At 45.7% G+C, this 18,588-nt stretch overlaps 1 protein-coding gene across 1 annotated transcript in view; it reads left to right on the top strand.

The window, feature by feature from the left end:
* Positions 1-536: 536 nt before the first annotated feature.
* Positions 537-18,588, top strand: part of GLB1L2 (galactosidase beta 1 like 2) — a 44,183-nt gene continuing 26,131 nt past the window's right edge. The window contains exons 1-7 of the mRNA XM_039253782.1: positions 537-703; positions 759-875; positions 13,555-13,602; positions 14,019-14,216; positions 15,898-15,966; positions 16,537-16,632; positions 18,422-18,530. Coding sequence (XP_039109713.1) covers positions 537-703; positions 759-875; positions 13,555-13,602; positions 14,019-14,216; positions 15,898-15,966; positions 16,537-16,632; positions 18,422-18,530 — 804 coding nt within the window. The remainder of the gene's footprint in view (positions 704-758; positions 876-13,554; positions 13,603-14,018; positions 14,217-15,897; positions 15,967-16,536; positions 16,633-18,421; positions 18,531-18,588) is intronic.

Raw genomic sequence — 18,588 nt, 5'->3', positions numbered from 1 at the left:
TATTTTGCTGCTCCTTTTTCTGTGCCCCACCATCCCCAAGCAATGCAAACATGAACCACACTAAGCCATAAAATTCTAAAGAAAGTCCTACAACATTCTGACTTTTCACATGATACAGCACCTCAAAATTTTCTTTTTTTTTTTTTTTTGAAGGATTAATAGTATTTACTGATTTTTGATTCAGGTAACTTTTATTTTCCTTTTTAATATTTTTAATATAATTTATTGTCAAATTGGTTTCCACGTAACACCCAAGTGCTCATCCCAAGTGTCCTCCTTAATGCCCATCACCCACTTTCCCCTCTCCACCACCCCCCCATCAAAATCTGAATTGTTTTAGGATACTGCGTTAGCTTTGCAGGTGCCTTTAATCTTTGCTTGCCAATGTAGCGTGGGCGTCGGGGGTGGAGTGGGCTCTACGAGTGTGCAAGGACTGGGCTACACGCGCCGGGTATTTCTGCACCCGTTTGCAGAACATGTGCAGGTAACTATCCGCCGAACAGTCAGTGCCTCTCAGAGACTTGGGAATGGAGTAGATGGGCGGGGCAGACCCGGAGAGCCACACCGAGCGCCTGCTGGTGCCGCTTCCAGACCCCGCCCCCGCCTACGCTAGGCCCGCGGCGCGAGGGGCGGGGCCGAGCGCTTCAGCGAATGAGCACCTGCGGGCCTGGCTGGCCGCGGGCCGGTCGCCCGGGCGACCGGAGTGCGGCCCCGCCCCCCCCCGCCTAGCCTCCCGCGCGCGGCTGAGTGCAGGCTAGAGTGCTACCTGCGGTCCCTGCGCGCCGCGCGATGAGCAAGTGGAGCGTCGGGCGAAAGCCCAGCCGCACACTCGGACTCCTGCTGCTGGTGATCTTGAGTTACTTGGTGCTCCGCAGGTGAGAGAGCCCCGCCCGGCACCTGCCTGACTCCAGACACCTCAGCCTTCCTCACCGGTAGTTCTCGCCTCTACTTTCACCTGATGCAGGCGGCCCCAGGAGTATGCCTCCCGCGAAACCCGAGTCCCCGCAGGGAAGGGCTCTCTAGCCTTTTCTTTGGGTCTGGCGTCCCTCTGCACCACTAGATAACTCTGCTTCTGCCTGGAGATCCAGGCCTCTGGGTCACAGTAGGCGCTACCCTCTCAGTCTCCAGGAGTCTGTGTCCTAGAGCTTCCCCATTCTTTGTCTGTGCTTGTGATGCCTGGGCTCTGCTTTTCTCGTGGATACTCCCAGCTCTCTGGGAAGGCTAACATAACCAGCTTTCAGGTCTTTTTCAGATGTCCCCCATCACTGCTCCGCCCCTAGTCCTCCGTGGGTAACCGGCTTCTGCTGTTCTCTGGGTCCCTACGTTTCCTACCAATCCTGCTGGGAGGCTTCACTCTTCAGCAGAGGCTAGACCTCCAGGACTCCCAACTATGATCGATCTTGCCTTCCCAGCGCAGTCAGGAGAATGCTGTCCCATAGGTCCTACAAGATCATCAGCCCTGGATTTATTTGCCCCACTCGAGGATTGATACAGCTTCTGTCTCCATTTTTCAGTCACCAGCCCTTCCCAATCCCCTTTTGCAAAGTGCTGTCTGTGGCAAATGGTTGTGTTAATGATAGAATAACTTACCCACAGCCTTCATGCGTGCCCTAGCCCAGAATTTTTGTTAACTTGTATCTGTATGTAGTATTCTATAACCCTGACCAGGTCTTTCAGGTCGATGGCTGGCACTTTCCATATTCAAAACCTCCAGTGTTGCTGGGAACACACACCAGCAGTATCAAATGCTTTGGCTGAAAGTTAATGTTGAAGCTGAGTGGGGGCATACATACACCCCTTAGCTTTTGTTTCTTCTCTATCCATTTGTTGGTTTCTCTGAGATTCCTCTGGGAGATAAGGAAGTTTTTGATGGAGGTGAATATCTGAATGTATTTTGCTGCCACAAGAACACCTTCAGAAACTCTTCCCATTTCCACCTTCTCAAGACTTAAATGTCTTGTTTTACCTCTTGTTGGCTTTTCTGTTGGGAAGGATGTCATAATATTGTTTGAGAGAAAGAAATGGCGCTCTTCTCACTCTGGGGCTCAGAAAACTAAAGAGGCATTTTGTTTCCCCAGTTGTTCTCAAGACTTTTTTTCCATCTTGTTAGTTATCTCTAACCCATTCCTCCTTGAAGATTGGTTCTGGCTCTTGTAGGATGCTCAGCCTTCCTCCTGATGCAAGGCTGATGCAAACCCCAGAAGGATTGCTCAAAGCAGAGGCAGCAGGAGCCTCTGGCATGCAGCAGGGTATCAGGAGCTCATATCCAGAACGAAAGGCCATAGGTGTGCAAGTAGCATGTTGTTTGTCTATTGTTGGAGGTCAAGGATATGGCAGTCCCATGCAGGGGACCCAGCCAGGTCATTATGAGGAGCAGCTCTGAGGGGCTTGAGTTGGGCCAGATAGTGCACCCTAATAGTGTGGGAAGGAGGCTGGGTGTTTGTTGGTGTCTGGCAGGAAAGAAAATGAGGTGTTAGGTAGCCGACTGGCTGTGAAGAAGCCTGCGCTTCTCACAGATGAGTTAACCTTGTCCCTACCTGGGTTACGGTGGCTGCAGCAGGAGTCAGTCAGGGGCTTATCGAGGTGCCTGGGAATGGCTGTGACTCAAGCCTGAGGAAATAGTTTGAAATGATTAGTAAAGTCATTGTTTTCCTTGTTATCCCTTCTTTCATACTAGGTGAGACAGAGAAGCTCGGACTCCAATTCAAAGCTGTCTCTTAGGGTCCTTCACAATATGTGTCTTTTGGGCCTCTTTTTGATTGTATCACCCTTATGGTATTAGGCTTTCTGACCAATTCCTCCTGTCTGGCATGAGTTGGACACCAAGAATTATCTCTGGAGGTCAGAGGAGAACACACTCTTTGTTGCTTCCTCTTCTTGCTTTGCTCTAGCTTTGATTGGATCATTAACTGAGTGGGAGGTGGGAACCTCTCCCAGCAGTAGCTGGGAATGTGGATGTGGCCAGTGGAATATAGGTCACATGGGAATTGGCTACTCAGCTGGCAGCTTTGTGGAGCTGAGCTGTCAGGATCAGCCCTTTTCTTATACCTCAGGAGGCAGGTATTTGGGTGGGGGAAGGGAAAGGGCTGCTGGGCTCCAGCTTTTGTTTTTTCCCATGAACTTTACCTTATGCTGGTTCATAGCCAATTATAACTGTTTGATTATATCACATCCAAGAAATAGGAGGACAAAGATGACTTTTGAGGATGACTTTGTTTTTTTTTTTTTTTTTTAGCTTTAACACTGATCTGAAGTTACCTTTATTATAGTATAATTGTCAAGCAATAAGCTGTGCATGTTTAGCTTGTACAGTCTGGAAATTTTTCATATATCTTTATCTATCTATATGTATGAAAATACCACCACAATTAAGACAGTGAAAATATCCATCAACTCCAGAGATTCCTTACACTCCTTTGCATCTCTCTCTCCTACCCCTCTCTGCTTCCTCAGCCCCAGTCACACTGATTTGTTGCTTTCTGCCACCATATATTTGTTTGCATTTTCTAGAGTTTTATAGAAATGTAATCCTAAAGTATGTACTCTGTTTTGATCTGGCTTCTTTCACTCAGCATATCATTTGGAGATCTTTGATGCGTATCAAGGTGAACCTTGTCTAAGCCAGCTGCCTTTCCTTCTCTTTCCTCCTCCCACTCCATGAATGCAAGAATGCCTGCTTGATATGATCGTTCCCACTTATGACTTTTTTCCTTACTATAAATGGGTCACTGAGCAATAATTCAATTAGCTCTGCATCTTGTATACCTGATATTTTAGTTGGCAAAAGTTAGGAGGGAGGAGAGTGGCCGGTAGGCAGCTTGCATCATGCTTCTGTAAAGGTAAGTTCATCTCTTTGCCCAGCTCTGCCTCACTCAGTGCTCCTTCACTGGCATTGCCTGGATTCCAGACCCAAAACTCTTCTTGAAGGAAAGAAGAGGAGAACCCTATCAGTCTTCGCCTAGAGAAGGTGGATAACTTGGCAACATGACCTGGTCACCTTCTTTCATCCAAATCACGGCCAGTGCTGTCTCCCAAGGGTGTGTGGGCAAATTGTGCCTCTCTTCCTGGACTTCTGTGAGGTCACTGATTTTATGAGCTTTGCTTGTTTTAGGTCTCTACCCTGCTTGAGGCCTGAGTCATATTCCCTGGAATGTTCAAACTCTTTGAACAGTGTTCCTTTCATCTTCTAGTAGTGAAGTTTTCAGCATCTGGGAAATGTCTCTTTCAGCAGGTAGTCATTTCTCTGACGTAAGTGGGGGAACATGGCTACCTGGGCCTTGGCTCAGGCAGAGAGAGGTAGGATGTCTGAGCTGCCCTGTGCCTGGAAGATAGAGTTGGCACTGGGATTCTTACAATGTTGTACTAGCCAACTGAAGGGGACCAGATTGTTTTAGAGCAAGAACATGGAGATTATTGGTGTATTTTTGATAAAGGGACTGAGATACCCAGGAGAATTCAGGGCAAAAGCTGCACAGCCTGGGAAGCAGAAGTATTGGAAGGTTGGCCAAAGAGTTCTCTATGCCTTAGGTCAAGGAAGTAGCAAGTGAAATAAAAGTGCTTAATCTTTGATGCAATGACTCAGAGTTCCATTATACTGCCTTGAATGCTCTTCTAATGAAGATTCAGAAGATGCTGGAGTTTAGAGTAGTCTTTTCAGAACATTTAGCACATGAGAAGGATTCAGGAACTCCTGGTTCCTCCCCTATCATCCAGCAGAATTCTTTTGGTATAGGGATATTTTCTGCTTCTTCTCCACTCAGGTTTATTTCTTGCTTAAATCAATTGCTCTAGGTATTAAAGGCCACACATGTTGTGTGAGACTTCTCCTGGGATACCAGGGAAGGGGTATTTTTAGAGGCTAATGGTAATGAAGCAAATAACTCTTGACTGGGGTCTACTGGGTAGACACTCTTAGGTGATGATCCTTACTGATTTTGTACACCGATACACAGCAAGACAGCTTGTGGCATTGTTCCCTTCAAGACCATGCTGCTTTTCCTGCAAAGTTTACTCTGTGAGTAGGTAATTTATGTGAAGGATAAAATATTCAAATAATATAAAGAGGAAAATAAAGCCTCCACTCCAGGCCCTAAGGCACCCCTCACCCCTCTATCAGAGGTGATTACTAATAATGGTTTCTCTCGGGGGAATTCTGTGCATATACGACAAAACAGCTCTATGTATTATTACCCCATTTGTCCATTAGGGACATAATTTATTCAAACAATCCCCTATTGATGGACATTGACTGTTGGCATTCTTTTAGCTACTGCAAACAAAGTTGCAATGTATGTTAACTATGCTGGGATTGAAGTAAAATAATATAAAGTAAAAACAAGAAAACTCCCAAAATTTCAATGAATATCTGTTGGGTATATTTCTGTCTCTAGAGTTGCTGGCCATATGAGATATTCATTTTAAATCCTGATAGACATTTAAAATAAGTAAATAAAAATAAGTTAAAATAAGTAAGTAAAATAGCACATTCTGTTTCTGTTTGATCAATATGAGGGAAATTCTGAGCTCTAAAGTCCGAGGGGGAAATTCTGTTCACTCTGTGTGTGCATGTGTTCTTTGTGTCTTTAAGAACTAGTCAGTCTCTTATATGTCTAAGTAGATAAATCTCCTGCAGTGGTGGTTGATTTAACAAAATTGTTGAGCATATTTATGTTGCTCCTGTTTTATTAAATCATTTTATTCTGATTCCACAAGCACTCTAAGAGGGGAGTCTTGTTATCAGTAGAGTCCTCTGGGTCAGTTAACAGAATTTTCACCCCTCTCTAGGTTGAGATATAACCTCTTGTCTATGTATGATGCTATCAATGGAATATTTTCCCAAAATGAAAAATTTCTGTTACATAACATCAGGACACTTTTTATTGTTAATATGTGGTTGATTACTACTGAGCAGTTTTGTTGCTTCACTGTTGGATCTCAACGTTTTGGTCTAGTAAATGTTTATTCACAAACAAACTTCCTACAGCATATAGAAAATGTTGCCCTCTGAACCAACAGCATGTTCCTGGATCATGTAGGCTGCCACTTGGCCTGGCTTGCTGGAGCCTGGGTCCTAGGCCCGTTCCTGGCTCACTAAGAAGACTTTTCAGAGGAAGGACAGAGGTGCTAAGATCACAGTAGTGCCATCGACCTGCAGTATGCTGCAAAATGACCTCGCATTTCTGCAAAATGAGTATACTAGCTTTTGGAATGGAAGGTTCAAGCCCTTTGGAAATATTTAATGCTGTTCTAGCAAAGCAGGAGCCTAAAGCTTTGGATGCAGGCCAAGGATCACATCCAGGAAGCTGGATCAGCTACAAGGATAGAGTTCCATTTCCCTGGGATTGAAGTTTATGGAGTTCCAGGATTGATCCAAGAGCCATTATTCTGGATTAGAGGCATTAAAGACACTGGTCTGTGTCAAAGAGTGGGCAGCTCCTTCTTTAGGCCCTCAAGATTCCCTGCTGAGGGAGGAGTCCACAGCCTTAAAGCTGGTAAGGCTGAAATATCCCCAAATGGGCAGTTGAGGAGAATGGCATGCCCAAGGAAATAGGGCCTCATGGGAGCCTGTAATCACATCAGAATCTTGAGAGTGTTGACTAGAAATTTGTATTTTAAATCCAGGTGAGATTTCTGTGCATGATGATGATGTGTTTTGGGCAGTTTAACATGGCTTCTAGCATGACCACTTGGATGAATGAAGATGTGAGTGGTCATCATCTTTAATGTAATGCTTTGGACCCAGATTGAACTTCTGCTTAGGGTGGCCCTGATGGGGTTACAGTGCACCTGGAAATTGGATTTGTAAGTTGTCATCTCTCAAGTATACATTACGTATAGTGCCCAAATAACCTGTCCTTAGGAGTAGTGAGGATTTATGTTCTATGAATTGGAGGACTATTTCTGCAGATTCCTACTTCATGTCCTGAGCTTGTCCATACCCTTGGAGAGCCTAAAATTGCACAGGAATTGCCTGGTCTCTGCTGGAGGCCAACGTGCTCCAGAAGTTGATAATGCTGCCTCTGCCACATCTGGTTGGGTGGATACTGGCTTGTCTGAATCTGGTCAGATCGTGTGGTATGACAGAAGGCTGCAGGAGATGGTGTGACTCCAAGCGAAGCTTCCCAGTCATTGCCCCAGTTACTGATCCATATATTTGCAGGATTTACAGGTGCCGTAGGGATGCCTTCTGGCATGGAGAGAGCCATTTCAGACCTGCCTTGATGAGCACACTTCATTCAAGGAGATCATTCAAGTAGGTGACCAGATCTGGCTCTTCTCCTGCCCCACCCTGGAGGACTCTGTCTGAGATCTGAGAATCAGTTCATGGACCCATTTCACATGAAAGAGATTGTAAGCTTGCCACTTGCTCATCTGCCCTTTCTAATTCAAGCACATTAACCCAGCACTTTTGACCATGTCTGGTGACGTCTGGCCTGTGTGGAGCCTGCACTGTGTCCCTTGTCCTCATGATCCACTACTATGATAAAGTATAAGAAGGATTCATCCCTCTACCCCTCTACACTCCCAGGTTCTGCCTGATGCAACTCCTCACTGTGGGGAACTCAGGCCCCAAGTCCTCTGCCTAATGTTTCTGCTATAACCTGTTATTGCGTCTATGGCTCGCACAACATAATATCACCTGCCAAAAGGGATGGTAGTGACCAGAATGTAGAGGTCTTATTACATTGTGTGAGTCTCCACCAGAAATCCTGACATGTGTGGTACCTTCCAGGAACCTCACCGTAGACGTGAACAGAGTATGACTCTGAGCAGAGGAAACCTGAGAACACGTCAGGACAGTGGCCAAGGCCTGCTCTTCAGTTTATTCTAGGGCTAAAAATTTATTTATCCTACAATGAAGCTGTGATACAAGGCAACAAAAATTCCAGGAGAAAGTAAAATACACTTCAGCTAGAAAGAAGGCAGATGCCCTGGTATCAATAAATAAATAAATAAATAAATAAATAAATAAATAAATAAATAAAAAGTTTCAACACTGACACATGGCTTGGCTCAGTCGGTAGAGCATGGAACGCCTGATCTTGGGGTTTTGAGTTTGAGCCCTGTGTTGGGTGCAGAGATTACTTAAAAAAAAATAAAAATAAAAAGAAGCTTTCCACAGTCTGAAACAAAAAGTTTCAACACAAATGACTTGCTCACTGGGAAAAGCAACAGAAACAAGAGAAACAAGGGTTTCCTAAGGGTTTGGTTAACTCTGTGGGAGCAGGTTAGAAGGAAAGTCTCTCCAACCTGATGTAACTATAGTTTCCATTTTCTTTATTTTGTTATTACTGAGCTAATTACTCAGGAAGCATAGCGGTTATTATTAACTTTTAATAACTAGTACTAATGATCATTATCAGTATTAATAACCATTTGCATGGTGCTTTCTCATTTATGACATTCTAATATTATATTATCTCATTCTTCACTGTGGATCCCTTGGAGAAATCCCACATTTTTTAAAAAAATATTTTTATTTATTTCTAGGAGAGAGAGAGAGAGAGAGAGAGAGACAGCGTGAGCAGGGAAGGGTCAGAGAGAGAGGGAGATACAGACTCTGAAATAGGCTCCAGGCTCTGAGCTGGCAGTCAGCACAGAGCCCGACGCCGGGCTCGAACCCACGAACCGCGAGATCATGACCTAAGCGAAAGTTGGACGCTTAATCGACTAAGCCACTCAGGTGCCCCGAAATCCCACATTAAAAAAAAAAACATTTTATTTTTTGAGAGAGAGAGAGAGAGAGAGAGACAGAACATGAACAGGGAAGGGGCAGAGAAAGAGGGAGGCGCAGAATCTGAAGGAGGCTCCAGGCTCTGAGCTGTCAACACAGAGCCTGACGCTGGGCTCGAACCCACAACAGTGAGATCATGACCTGATCCGAAGTCGGACGCTCAACCGACTGAGCCACCCAGGCACCCCGAGAAATCCCACATTTATCATCCTCGTTTTCTCAGTGAATTCATCCCTTTCATTAATGCATTAAAAATTCACCTAGTAACCTACCAGAAAATTTTCAGAGAGGAAACAGTTGACTTCTCCAGAATTTGGAGTTTGTTATTATCTAGTTTTTGTTATTTGCAGTTTTGTTTCATGCCTCTTAATAAGCATTGAGAGGAAATCATTTTTTAAAAAATCTAGAAAATGATAGCACATAAAGACATTAGCAAATAGAAGCTCTATCCAGGAAGAGATTTTATATACATATATCAAAGGGCAAAATATAGATTAGTGCTTCTCAAACTTTACTGTGGGGTCTGGTCAAAATGCAGGTTCTGATTCAGGTCTCAGGTAAGGCCTGAATTTCTGCATTTGTATCAGACTCCAGATAAAATTACCATGCAGGTGCAGTGCACACCTGGAGATGTAAATCCAGAAGGAGGGGACAGGCTAGGGAGAGTGCGTAACTAGCAGGAAGTCTTTTGGAATGAAGGGCATAGAGAGTGCTTCCAATCCCATCAACACCTCTGCACTGAGAGGGTGGAAAGAAGGAAGCTCTCACAGCATTTGGGAGTCACAGTCATAAATAAAAGTTGGGGTCATTGATGTGAACTTGGTGAGCTGGAGATTGTTCTTTTGACGTTCTGGCCAGTGGATAAGGATTGCTGCCTGGTGGCATGATTGCTGAATTGTATTTTCACGGTCTTTAAAAATAATGAGATTTTGTGTGTGTGTGTGTGTGTGTATTTTCACTACTGGACTGTCAGTATACCTATGTGTTTAAGAAGAGAATCTGTCCATCAGTTCTTCTTCACTCTAGGCTGGGGCAAGCCTGAAGGGTGAGGGACCTACGGGGATGTCTGGAGGGATCAGGTGGAGAGAGTACAGAAAGCCTAGAGAGTAGATGAGGCATGAAGGCAGAGTGTGTTCTTTGGAGCAGATATGAGGAAAACTAAGAGAGACCAATCTCTCCTGTGTGTGTGGTATGAGAAACTTCAGACGCAGTCAGAATACTCAGGAGCTGTGGTCAAAGGGAAGAGCTGAGGGAAAGAGCCAAAGCAAGGAGGTCGGTAGGAGGCTCAGACAGTGGCTGTGGAGGGCCTGAAGCCTCCTTTCAGTCTCCATGGCCTCATTCTCCAGGGAAGGGTCGACAGAGTTTCCTGTAAAGGGCCAGGTAGCAAATGTGTTCAGCTTTGCAGACTACACAATGTCTTTTGCAGCAACGTTACTGTGTCCCAAAGCAGCCACAGACAGCATGTCAATGAATGGACATGTGGGGTGCCAGTAAAACTATTTATGGACATTGAAATGTGAAGTGATATAACTTTTTTGTGTCCCCATGTCTTGTTCTTTTTTTTCCCCCAACCACTTATAAATGTGGAAGATATTTGTAGCTTGCTGGCTGTACAAAGACAGGAGGCATAGTGGCTTTGGCCCACACCTGGGGATTGCTGACTGCTAGTCAAGGGGCTGGGTTGGTTTGACAGGATCCCACTGGACAGACTTTTGTTGTAAAATTTTAGAAACTGTAATAAGATGGCTTGGTACAACATCTTGCACATAAAATATGGTTAGATAGTAAATTAAATGCTTAAGAATGGAAAGATTGGGATTATTCCCTATAAGGTCATAAAAAAAAAAAACCCCACTGAGGCTCTTCTAATATGCAAAGCATGCAAAAATAAACTTATTTCAAATAGCCACAAAACTCTTTTATAGCACATTACAGAGTATTTCATTTATATCTGAACTTCACAGGGCCTTTGTGAACAGTTAGGCATTCACCCATATACAGAAGAAGAAACTCATGTCCACAGAGCTAGTATCAGTGACCCAAGGGGACGGTGTTATAAGTGTAGGGCCAGGACTCATGTCCATATCCTCCTTCTGCAGATATTCTTGTTTTTCTACCCCATACAGGTGGTCCTCTGGAAGAACTATATTCTGAAATATCATTTACAAGTCACTTGGAACATGGAACTTTTCTATTTAGAGAAAGAAAAAAGTGATTAGGTCCCCAGGTTATCCACAAATGACTGTTTCAACTATATTATAGCATAACTGCAGTCCTTCAGCAGCATCATGAGTTCTGGGTCCTGGGGGCTGTGACAAGTAGGAAGGACGAGGTCGAAATAATTTTCTTTGCCCATGAGTGGCCATCAACAAAACTGCCAAGTGATCAGTGATGTCTGTGTCACCTCTGTCTTCTTGGCCTCCTGTTCTCTTGTCTCTGGCCATCAGGGTCCCTGATTTGCCCCAGACCCTCCTGTAAAACTCACCCTAGACCAGTGGCTGCGCCTTGCTCCAATCTGTGGAGGAGCTTTTAAAAACTACCAATACCTGTGTCCTGCCTCCAGGGTCATTAAGTGGTCAGGGGCGGGGCCTGGGCATTCATTGTTTTAAGTTTTCCAGGTGATTCAGATATGGGCCCAGCTTTAAGAGCCACTGTGGCTAAATCCAAATCTCTTTTTGTGGTGTAGCCAACTTTAGCGAAGTGCTAGGAGGCTGCTGCTGAAGTGTTTTCACACTGTTTTGGTCTCATACGTCCTGCATCCGTTTGGTTACTAATCCTGGTAAACTGAACCGGTCAATATATTTGTCCTCCCAGCTCTGATCACAACTGCCCAAAGCCAGACTGTTGTTTCTGGTCTAGAGCAATACTTCTCAATCTGTCTCTGATGAAGAATCCATTTTCTTCTTTAAAAAAAAAATTCAAATTTGTTCCTTGATAAAATACATCCAAAACATATTATTAGAAAAAGGAAATGAACAGAAAAGATATACAAAGTACCTGCCCCAGGTCTGTGATGAGCTTCAACAGACATAAAATTACCCTCATTGCTATAAAGGTACCTCAGTTTCTGTACCAATCCCAGACTGTAGCAGACAGTTGTGAGCAGTGAGTGCCAGCTCCAGGCCCACACTGCTGAGGGGCTCCAGGGTGGCATACATGCTCATATAATCTCCTTGCCAGTCTACTTGCTATTCTTGGAGTAGATACGCATTCACTTTTTAAAATACTTTTGCCCTTAGTTTCCTTTGTTTTCTTATATTCTCTGCCTTCAAGATCCGTGAAAAAGTTATCGTCTACACAAAGCCTTCTGACTCCACCTGGATGCTTTAGATAATTTCTTCATTCAGCAATTACCTATATATATATATTTCAGCTACTGTCCTCTGCCACCGCTAGGCCAGGCTACCTAAGTTGTGGGGCCCAGTGCATAATGAAAATGTGGGGCCTTTGTTTAGAAAACATTAAGAATTTCAGAATGAAGATAGTATGTCTGAAACCATGTGTACAGTGTGTGCTTTGCTATATTTATATATTGTCATATGATTACCACTGTAGCAATATTTATCACATGACATAACTATAGTACACTATTATCTATATTCATTGTACTGTGGATTAGATCTCTATGGCTTATTTAACTACTTGTTGCAAGGGAGCCTTCTGAGCTTGGGGCCCGGTGTGGACTGCATGACTTAACATGCCCTGGGGGGCCAGCCTTGGCCTTATCTTTGTGTTTGGCTTACAGCAGCACTCATGACACCGATTTGTAATGATCTGAGTGTGCAGTGACGTGGAGAAGACTATACATGTCAGAAGCATCTGGTTTGGGGGAACTTTGGTAGTAGGACGGGAGATACCTTCCTGAGGAGCGTGTGCAATTGAATTTTTCCCATTAATAGTAAGGCTCCAACTGCTTTACAACGTAGGGTATGCAAGTTTATGTTCAGAGCTGAAGCACTTGGCATTGTAGATGGAGGAGAAGCTGGCTGGCATGTAGGAAAAGGACCCAGAAGGAGGACAGGGCTGTGGCAGAGATGAAGAGAGAGCAGAACGGATGGCTCATCCAATGAGCACATTGGGAGAGTCAGCGATGGGGTGTGTGACATGCACGTGCCCTCTGCCCCCATGTCCTCCACCGTTGGTCCCCGTGGCTGGCCAGAGCTCTGTGAAGGAGCTGTCCCTTTGAAGGGCACAGAGAATGGCTGAATCCAGAATCAAGATGGAAGCTGTCAGCCCATTTTTGTTCGTGCATCTCTGTTTCTTCTAACCAATGACAGTCCCCAGTCAGTGTGTATCAATATCTATTGAATGAAGTAATTTGGGCCTGAAGCAGTGGCACAGTTTTAGCCAGTGTTACAAAGGGAATGGAAAGACGAGCAGCATTTTAGGGAGCTCTTTTATGCAGAAGAGCCCTGCAGGGCAATACACCCTCTAATGTCAGGAACTGTAATGAAAAGTAGGCACGAAAGAGGCACCAATGGAAATATGCTTTTGCCCCAGCCTCACTCACTCTGTTGTTTTCTGTCCCCAACTCTCTTAAATGTCCTGGTTCCCTCAGCGTTTCTTGCTGGGTTTGTCTCGTGGCCTTTGAAGACTGTGGAGAAAAGAGAGAGAGGGAAATCTAGTCATGGGGATCAATTTGAAGGGGCTCCCTTAGGCAAGAGGTACTTTTCCAGGGACTAACACTTCCCAACAGCCCTCCCAGGTGGGGCTCTCTGTTGTGCTAGATTATCACTTGAACTTGATCTTTAGATAAGAATTGAGACTTGGAATTTGGTCAATGAATAAATGCTGTTGCTAACCCCAGATACTCCTTCCAGGTACTTGCACCTTGAGCCGGGCAGCTGTGACCACAAGGTGGCTCAGAGGTACTATTTGAAGTAGCCGCTCCTTTGATGTTTAGTCAAGTGGCCTAGAAGAGCTGGCCATTGTAGGAACCTGTGTGACACACCTTCTCTGGGCACCCTGCAACCCCTGGGCATATCCTTTCCCTGTCGTGTGCCCCCACCTCATCCTTTCTCCCTGTAGTACAGTCTTCATGTTGACCGTTGTGTTTGTCTCATTCCTAACTACAGCCTCAGCTTGTTCTTCCCTTGCAGTGGGGTGCGGAGGAGTGTGCTGAAGAAAGACCCCGCCCAAGGCTTGGCTAGGTCAGAGGGTGGGGAGTCTTTTCTGAAGGCCTCAGAGCAGGCCTGTGGAGGAGAAGAAGCCTGTCTCCTAAGACTGTGCCCCTGCTCACTGCTGAAGATAAGCCAACCTCGCCAGCTGCCTTTTCTCTTTGCAGGTTGGACTGGTATAATCTGGTCCCTGCATGGCTAAGACACCGAAAGTCAGGGCTGCAGGCCAACGGCCAACACTTCATGCTGGAGGACTCCACCTTCTGGATCTTTGGGGGGTCTGTGCACTATTTCCGGGTGCCCAAGGAATACTGGAGGGACCGCTTGCTGAAGATGAAAGCCTGTGGCTTGAATACCCTCACCACGTGAGTGCTACCCCACCCCACCACCAGGCTTTGTCATCTGTGGCATCTGTGTCCTGGGCTTCTTCCAGGCAGCCCAGCCTGCAGGTCTCCATCGTGTCAGGATGGGGGAGCCCTGCCATATCTTGCCCTTGAGCAGCCCCGGAAGAGAATCTTTGGGCTGAGCTTTGTGAGGAAAAATATAGGAGGAGCAATTTGCCCACAGCCCTGCTTAGGTCTGCCAGCTATGACAACCTCCTTTTTCTCACCTGCACAGCCCTCCCCCTTAGTGCAGATGAGGAGACAGGATGGATGTTAAGGTTTAGAGGCACAGAAAGAGCAATGGTATATATAGAAAGGAATATAGTGAAGGAGGGGAGTAGGGGTGGGGATGATTAAATTATCAAATAGTTATTATTTTTTTTAACAAGCACTCCATCCCCCAATTTATTTAGCAGATGAGTGCGGTGTTTTTCACAATAGGTTCCTAAGGAAGTTCTCATCACTTTTTAGCATTCCTGTTTAGAATTATCTTCAGAGCACTGTGGCTTCCATTCTAGCACTGACCACAGTGACAGGCACATGATAGGCACTCAGTAAAATGTTGAGTATGTGAATCAGTTAAAAAATGTGCTCAGTTGTGAAGGATCTTATTTTTCTGTGGATTTATTTTTCAAAATTGCCAACAGATAGTTGGATCCAGGTCTATGAAATAAAGTGGGTTATCAGGCTAAGCTATTCTGTTTTCAGGCAACAATATGATTACAAATCAAGGATGTGGATTTTCTTGGGTGGTTTGTGAAGCAGCTTTGAAGATAATTTCTAGAAAGAATTATAGGAATATTCTGGGCTATAATAGCACAGTTGAAACACATGTATATAGTTTTCCAGAAGGATTACTTAAAAGGATCCACTTATATGCATATATAAGTTCTGATCCTGAAGGTACATTTGCAAATCTGAAGCTGGTGGGAACATTGTAGGCTAAGCATCTTGCCTTATAAAAGCTGAGTGATCTGTATTTCCTTAAACATGGAACTCCTGCATCTGAATTGGAAGCAAGCAGACCTTTTCCTTTACCTGTGCACCTTCCTTGCAGCTGGAAAGGGCTCCACTAGAAGCCAGGGATGGGTGGGAGTCCAGGAGAAGAGCAGCTCTGTTACTATTTTCATACATCCTCCAAACCTCTGCCTCTTGAGTTGGGCCCCTTAAAGAACTTACTTTATTTCCTTATCTTCTAAAGAGAAGATAAGGAAAGAATTATTTGAAATTCTGGTTGCTTCAGTAAAAATAGGACGATCAGAGGCTTCTTCTTACCTTACTTTTAACTTACACTCTTAGAAAGTTACTTTTTTTTCTCTGATAAAGAGAGAGCAGGAGAGATGGGGAGGGAGGGAGGAAGGTGGGGGAGTGCATGCTCAAGCTGACCTGTGGTCACATCTCATGCTTCACTCAATTCTTATTGGCCTTCTCTCCCTTCTCCTAAGGAGATGAGTTGTTAGCACCCCAGGGACTGGCCCTGGATACTCTAAGGTCCTTAGATCTCCTTAATTAGTTCTTGTTTCCAGTCCTGATACCATTAAAACAATGTACCTAAGAAATACATCTTCAACCATCATGATGGGTTTTAGGGATAAAGAAGGTAATCTGGAAGATGAAGTGGAATAAATGAAAAGCTCATTCCTATAATTATCTTCTATTTCAGCTATGTTCCATGGAACCTCCATGAGCCAGAAAGAGGCAAATTTGACTTCTCTGGGAACCTGGACCTGGAGTAAGTGCTGTCATTGCTTCTGTGGCTTGGCCTGGGGCGGGGAGGCAGAGAGGTGGTCTCGGGTTGGTCAGGGATCAAAGGGCCATCTCCATTCTTCATTGAGAACCAGAGACAGGCTGGGTTCTGGACCCTTGTTCTCAGGACCCAGATGCTCTCCATATAGCAACCTGTTACTCTCAGGGGTCTGGGTTTGCCTCCTCTGAGCTCAGACCTTTTCACTGCAGCTCAGAGGTGCTTAATCCCCAGTGTCTGCCCTATTCTGCAGTATGGTCCAGCCACCTAGGCTGAGACAGGGTTTACCCATCTAGGGTAGCAAGACTGTTGGGGTCAGATTCACTCTTAGGACCCTCCACCCCACCCTGTATCTTGTCTGATGCCCTTGGTCCATCATGCCCCCAGGGGGGCTGTGCAGAAGGTCCTGGGCTGGGAGCAGGAGAGAACCCAGCTCCCAGGGTCTCTGAAGGGAGGGAGGGGAGGAGCCAGGCAGATCCAACACCTTGCGATGTGTGCCAGGCTCATCCCCACCCTACCCCCTGATGTTCTGAGAGCTGCTGACACTGACCTCCCTAGGGCCTTTGTGCTGATGGCTGCGGAGATCGGGTTGTGGGTGATTCTGCGTCCAGGCCCCTACATCTGCAGTGAGATCGACCTTGGGGGCTTGCCCAGGTGAGCGGGGCTGTGAGGGGTTCCAGCTGTGGCTTGAGCTGCCCTGTGAGCTTGTGCAAAACACTAATCAAAAAGGTAGGTTTAATTTTGCTATTAAGTATATGTTTTATTCTCTACTGAAATACCTTCCCAGAAAAAGTGGGACCTAAAGGGGGCCATTTTAAATGATATCACTTTATCTTAATAAAGTATTAGAGAAACAAATTATTGTTTTTTTTGTTTTGTTTTTTGGGTTTTTTTTGGTCTTCAAATTGCAGGCTTTAATTAGTTATGTTGGGATGTGTAGTCTCCACTGAGGTCAGTAGAGTGCTCTGTGGCTGGAGTAGAAATCTGGGCAGTAATCACCTGGTACCACATTCATTCCTTGTCCTCATCATTGCCATTAATTTTCAGCAAAAAGACTTTCTTGTTAATAGGGGGAAGCAGTGTTCCAGATGGTTAGATCCACTCTCTCCCTACCTCAAGAGGGAAGAAGGCTGGTTCTGTTTGCCTCATGGTCTCCTTTGGGAATGGCCTTTCTCTGCAACACAGCCACCAGCCTGGGCTTTGTTTTCTCTTGTCTCCAGCTCCACCCAGCCCTTCCCTAGGGATGCCAGGCAGGCTGTCTCCATCTCCTTTGTTCTCCAGGATCACTTTTCTGTCTCTGTGCTGTTCAGCTTGGCAAGAGTGCCCTTGACAAGGCTGTGCACACAGCCAGAGCGCCCTCCCCCCACACCTGGGGATTAGAAATCTGTGTGTCAGCGATGTCCTCAGGCTCAGCTGAGGAGCTGTCCAGGAGGAGGACAGGATTTAAGTGTTAGCTAAGAAACAGCAGGGGCTCCATCCAGCACTCAGCCCTCCTCCTGGACAGCACCGTTCACTCAGGTCCTGGCATTGAGGATGGGCATGTGGACACACCCCAGGGAGGCCCAAACAGGCAGTGACCCGGTGGCAATGAGAAACTAGACCATCTTAGGTGAGATGGAGGGTGGAGGTATCAGTCTAAAGGAAGCTGCTCTCTCCTCCTCCATTTTTACCTAACATAAGTTGATCATTTTCTGACTCTGTTCAGGACTTCCAAATTAGGATGTGAAGCATCAGACCCTTAGTGAGAAAATGTAAATATTTTACTCAGAATTTCCACTGAGAAGGAAGAGTTCCTGGCTCCAGCTCTGGAATGGATGATCTGTGTTCACCTGGGAAATGTGATCACAAGGGACAGGTTGTGGGAAGAATTCACCTTGCTCTGCAGCTCCTCCTCTGAGCTGAGCTCTGAAAAGCTGCAGAGGCTGATGCTAATGAGTTGCAGCGTCAGTCTGGAGAGCAGCGGATGGACGGATGGACAGGAATGAGGAGAAGTGGATTAGCCTCTCATGACCTCCATGTCAGGCTTAGTTTTCTGGGAGACTCTAGAGGGTTGCATCTGGTCCCAGGGATTCCTTAACCCCTTTGGTTTCACCCCTTTGTAATGAGATTTTAGACTAAATGCTTCCACACTGAGCCTTGAGTTCAGTGAGCTTTCCTCACTGGCAGCCAGACCTATAGCCACAAAGCCGGAAATAAAATCCCTAGCATTGCTGGTGTCTTTAATAGGGAAACAGTGAAGAGTGCAGGGCTTGAGCTTGGCAGTGTTTGCCCCTGAATCTGTTCGCACAGTCTCTTGCCTTCCTGGCTGAGTGGAGGTGGTGGTGGGGGAATGGTCTCGCTCACCCCCAGCACTCTGAAGCCACTGCTTTTCTCCCCACCATCTCTTGCCCAGAGAAACCCACAAACAGTGCAACTAATTCCACCCCCCCCCCTTTTATTCAAGCTGGTTACTCCAAGACTCTGGCATGAGGCTGAGAACAACTTACAAGGGCTTCACCGAAGCAGTGGACCTTTATTTTGATCACCTGATGTCCAGGGTGGTGCCACTCCAGGTAAAAGCGAGGAGACTCTTCTTGGAACGTCACCTATTTTCCTACTGGGAGTAAACAG

The sequence above is a fragment of the Hyaena hyaena genome, unplaced genomic scaffold (assembly GCF_003009895.1).
Source record: "Hyaena hyaena isolate Hyena2069 unplaced genomic scaffold, ASM300989v1 scaffold_465, whole genome shotgun sequence".
Lineage (NCBI taxonomy): Eukaryota > Metazoa > Chordata > Mammalia > Carnivora > Hyaenidae > Hyaena > Hyaena hyaena.
The sequence above is the reverse complement of the archived record's forward strand: the minus strand, read 5'-3'. Positions and strand labels throughout refer to the sequence as shown.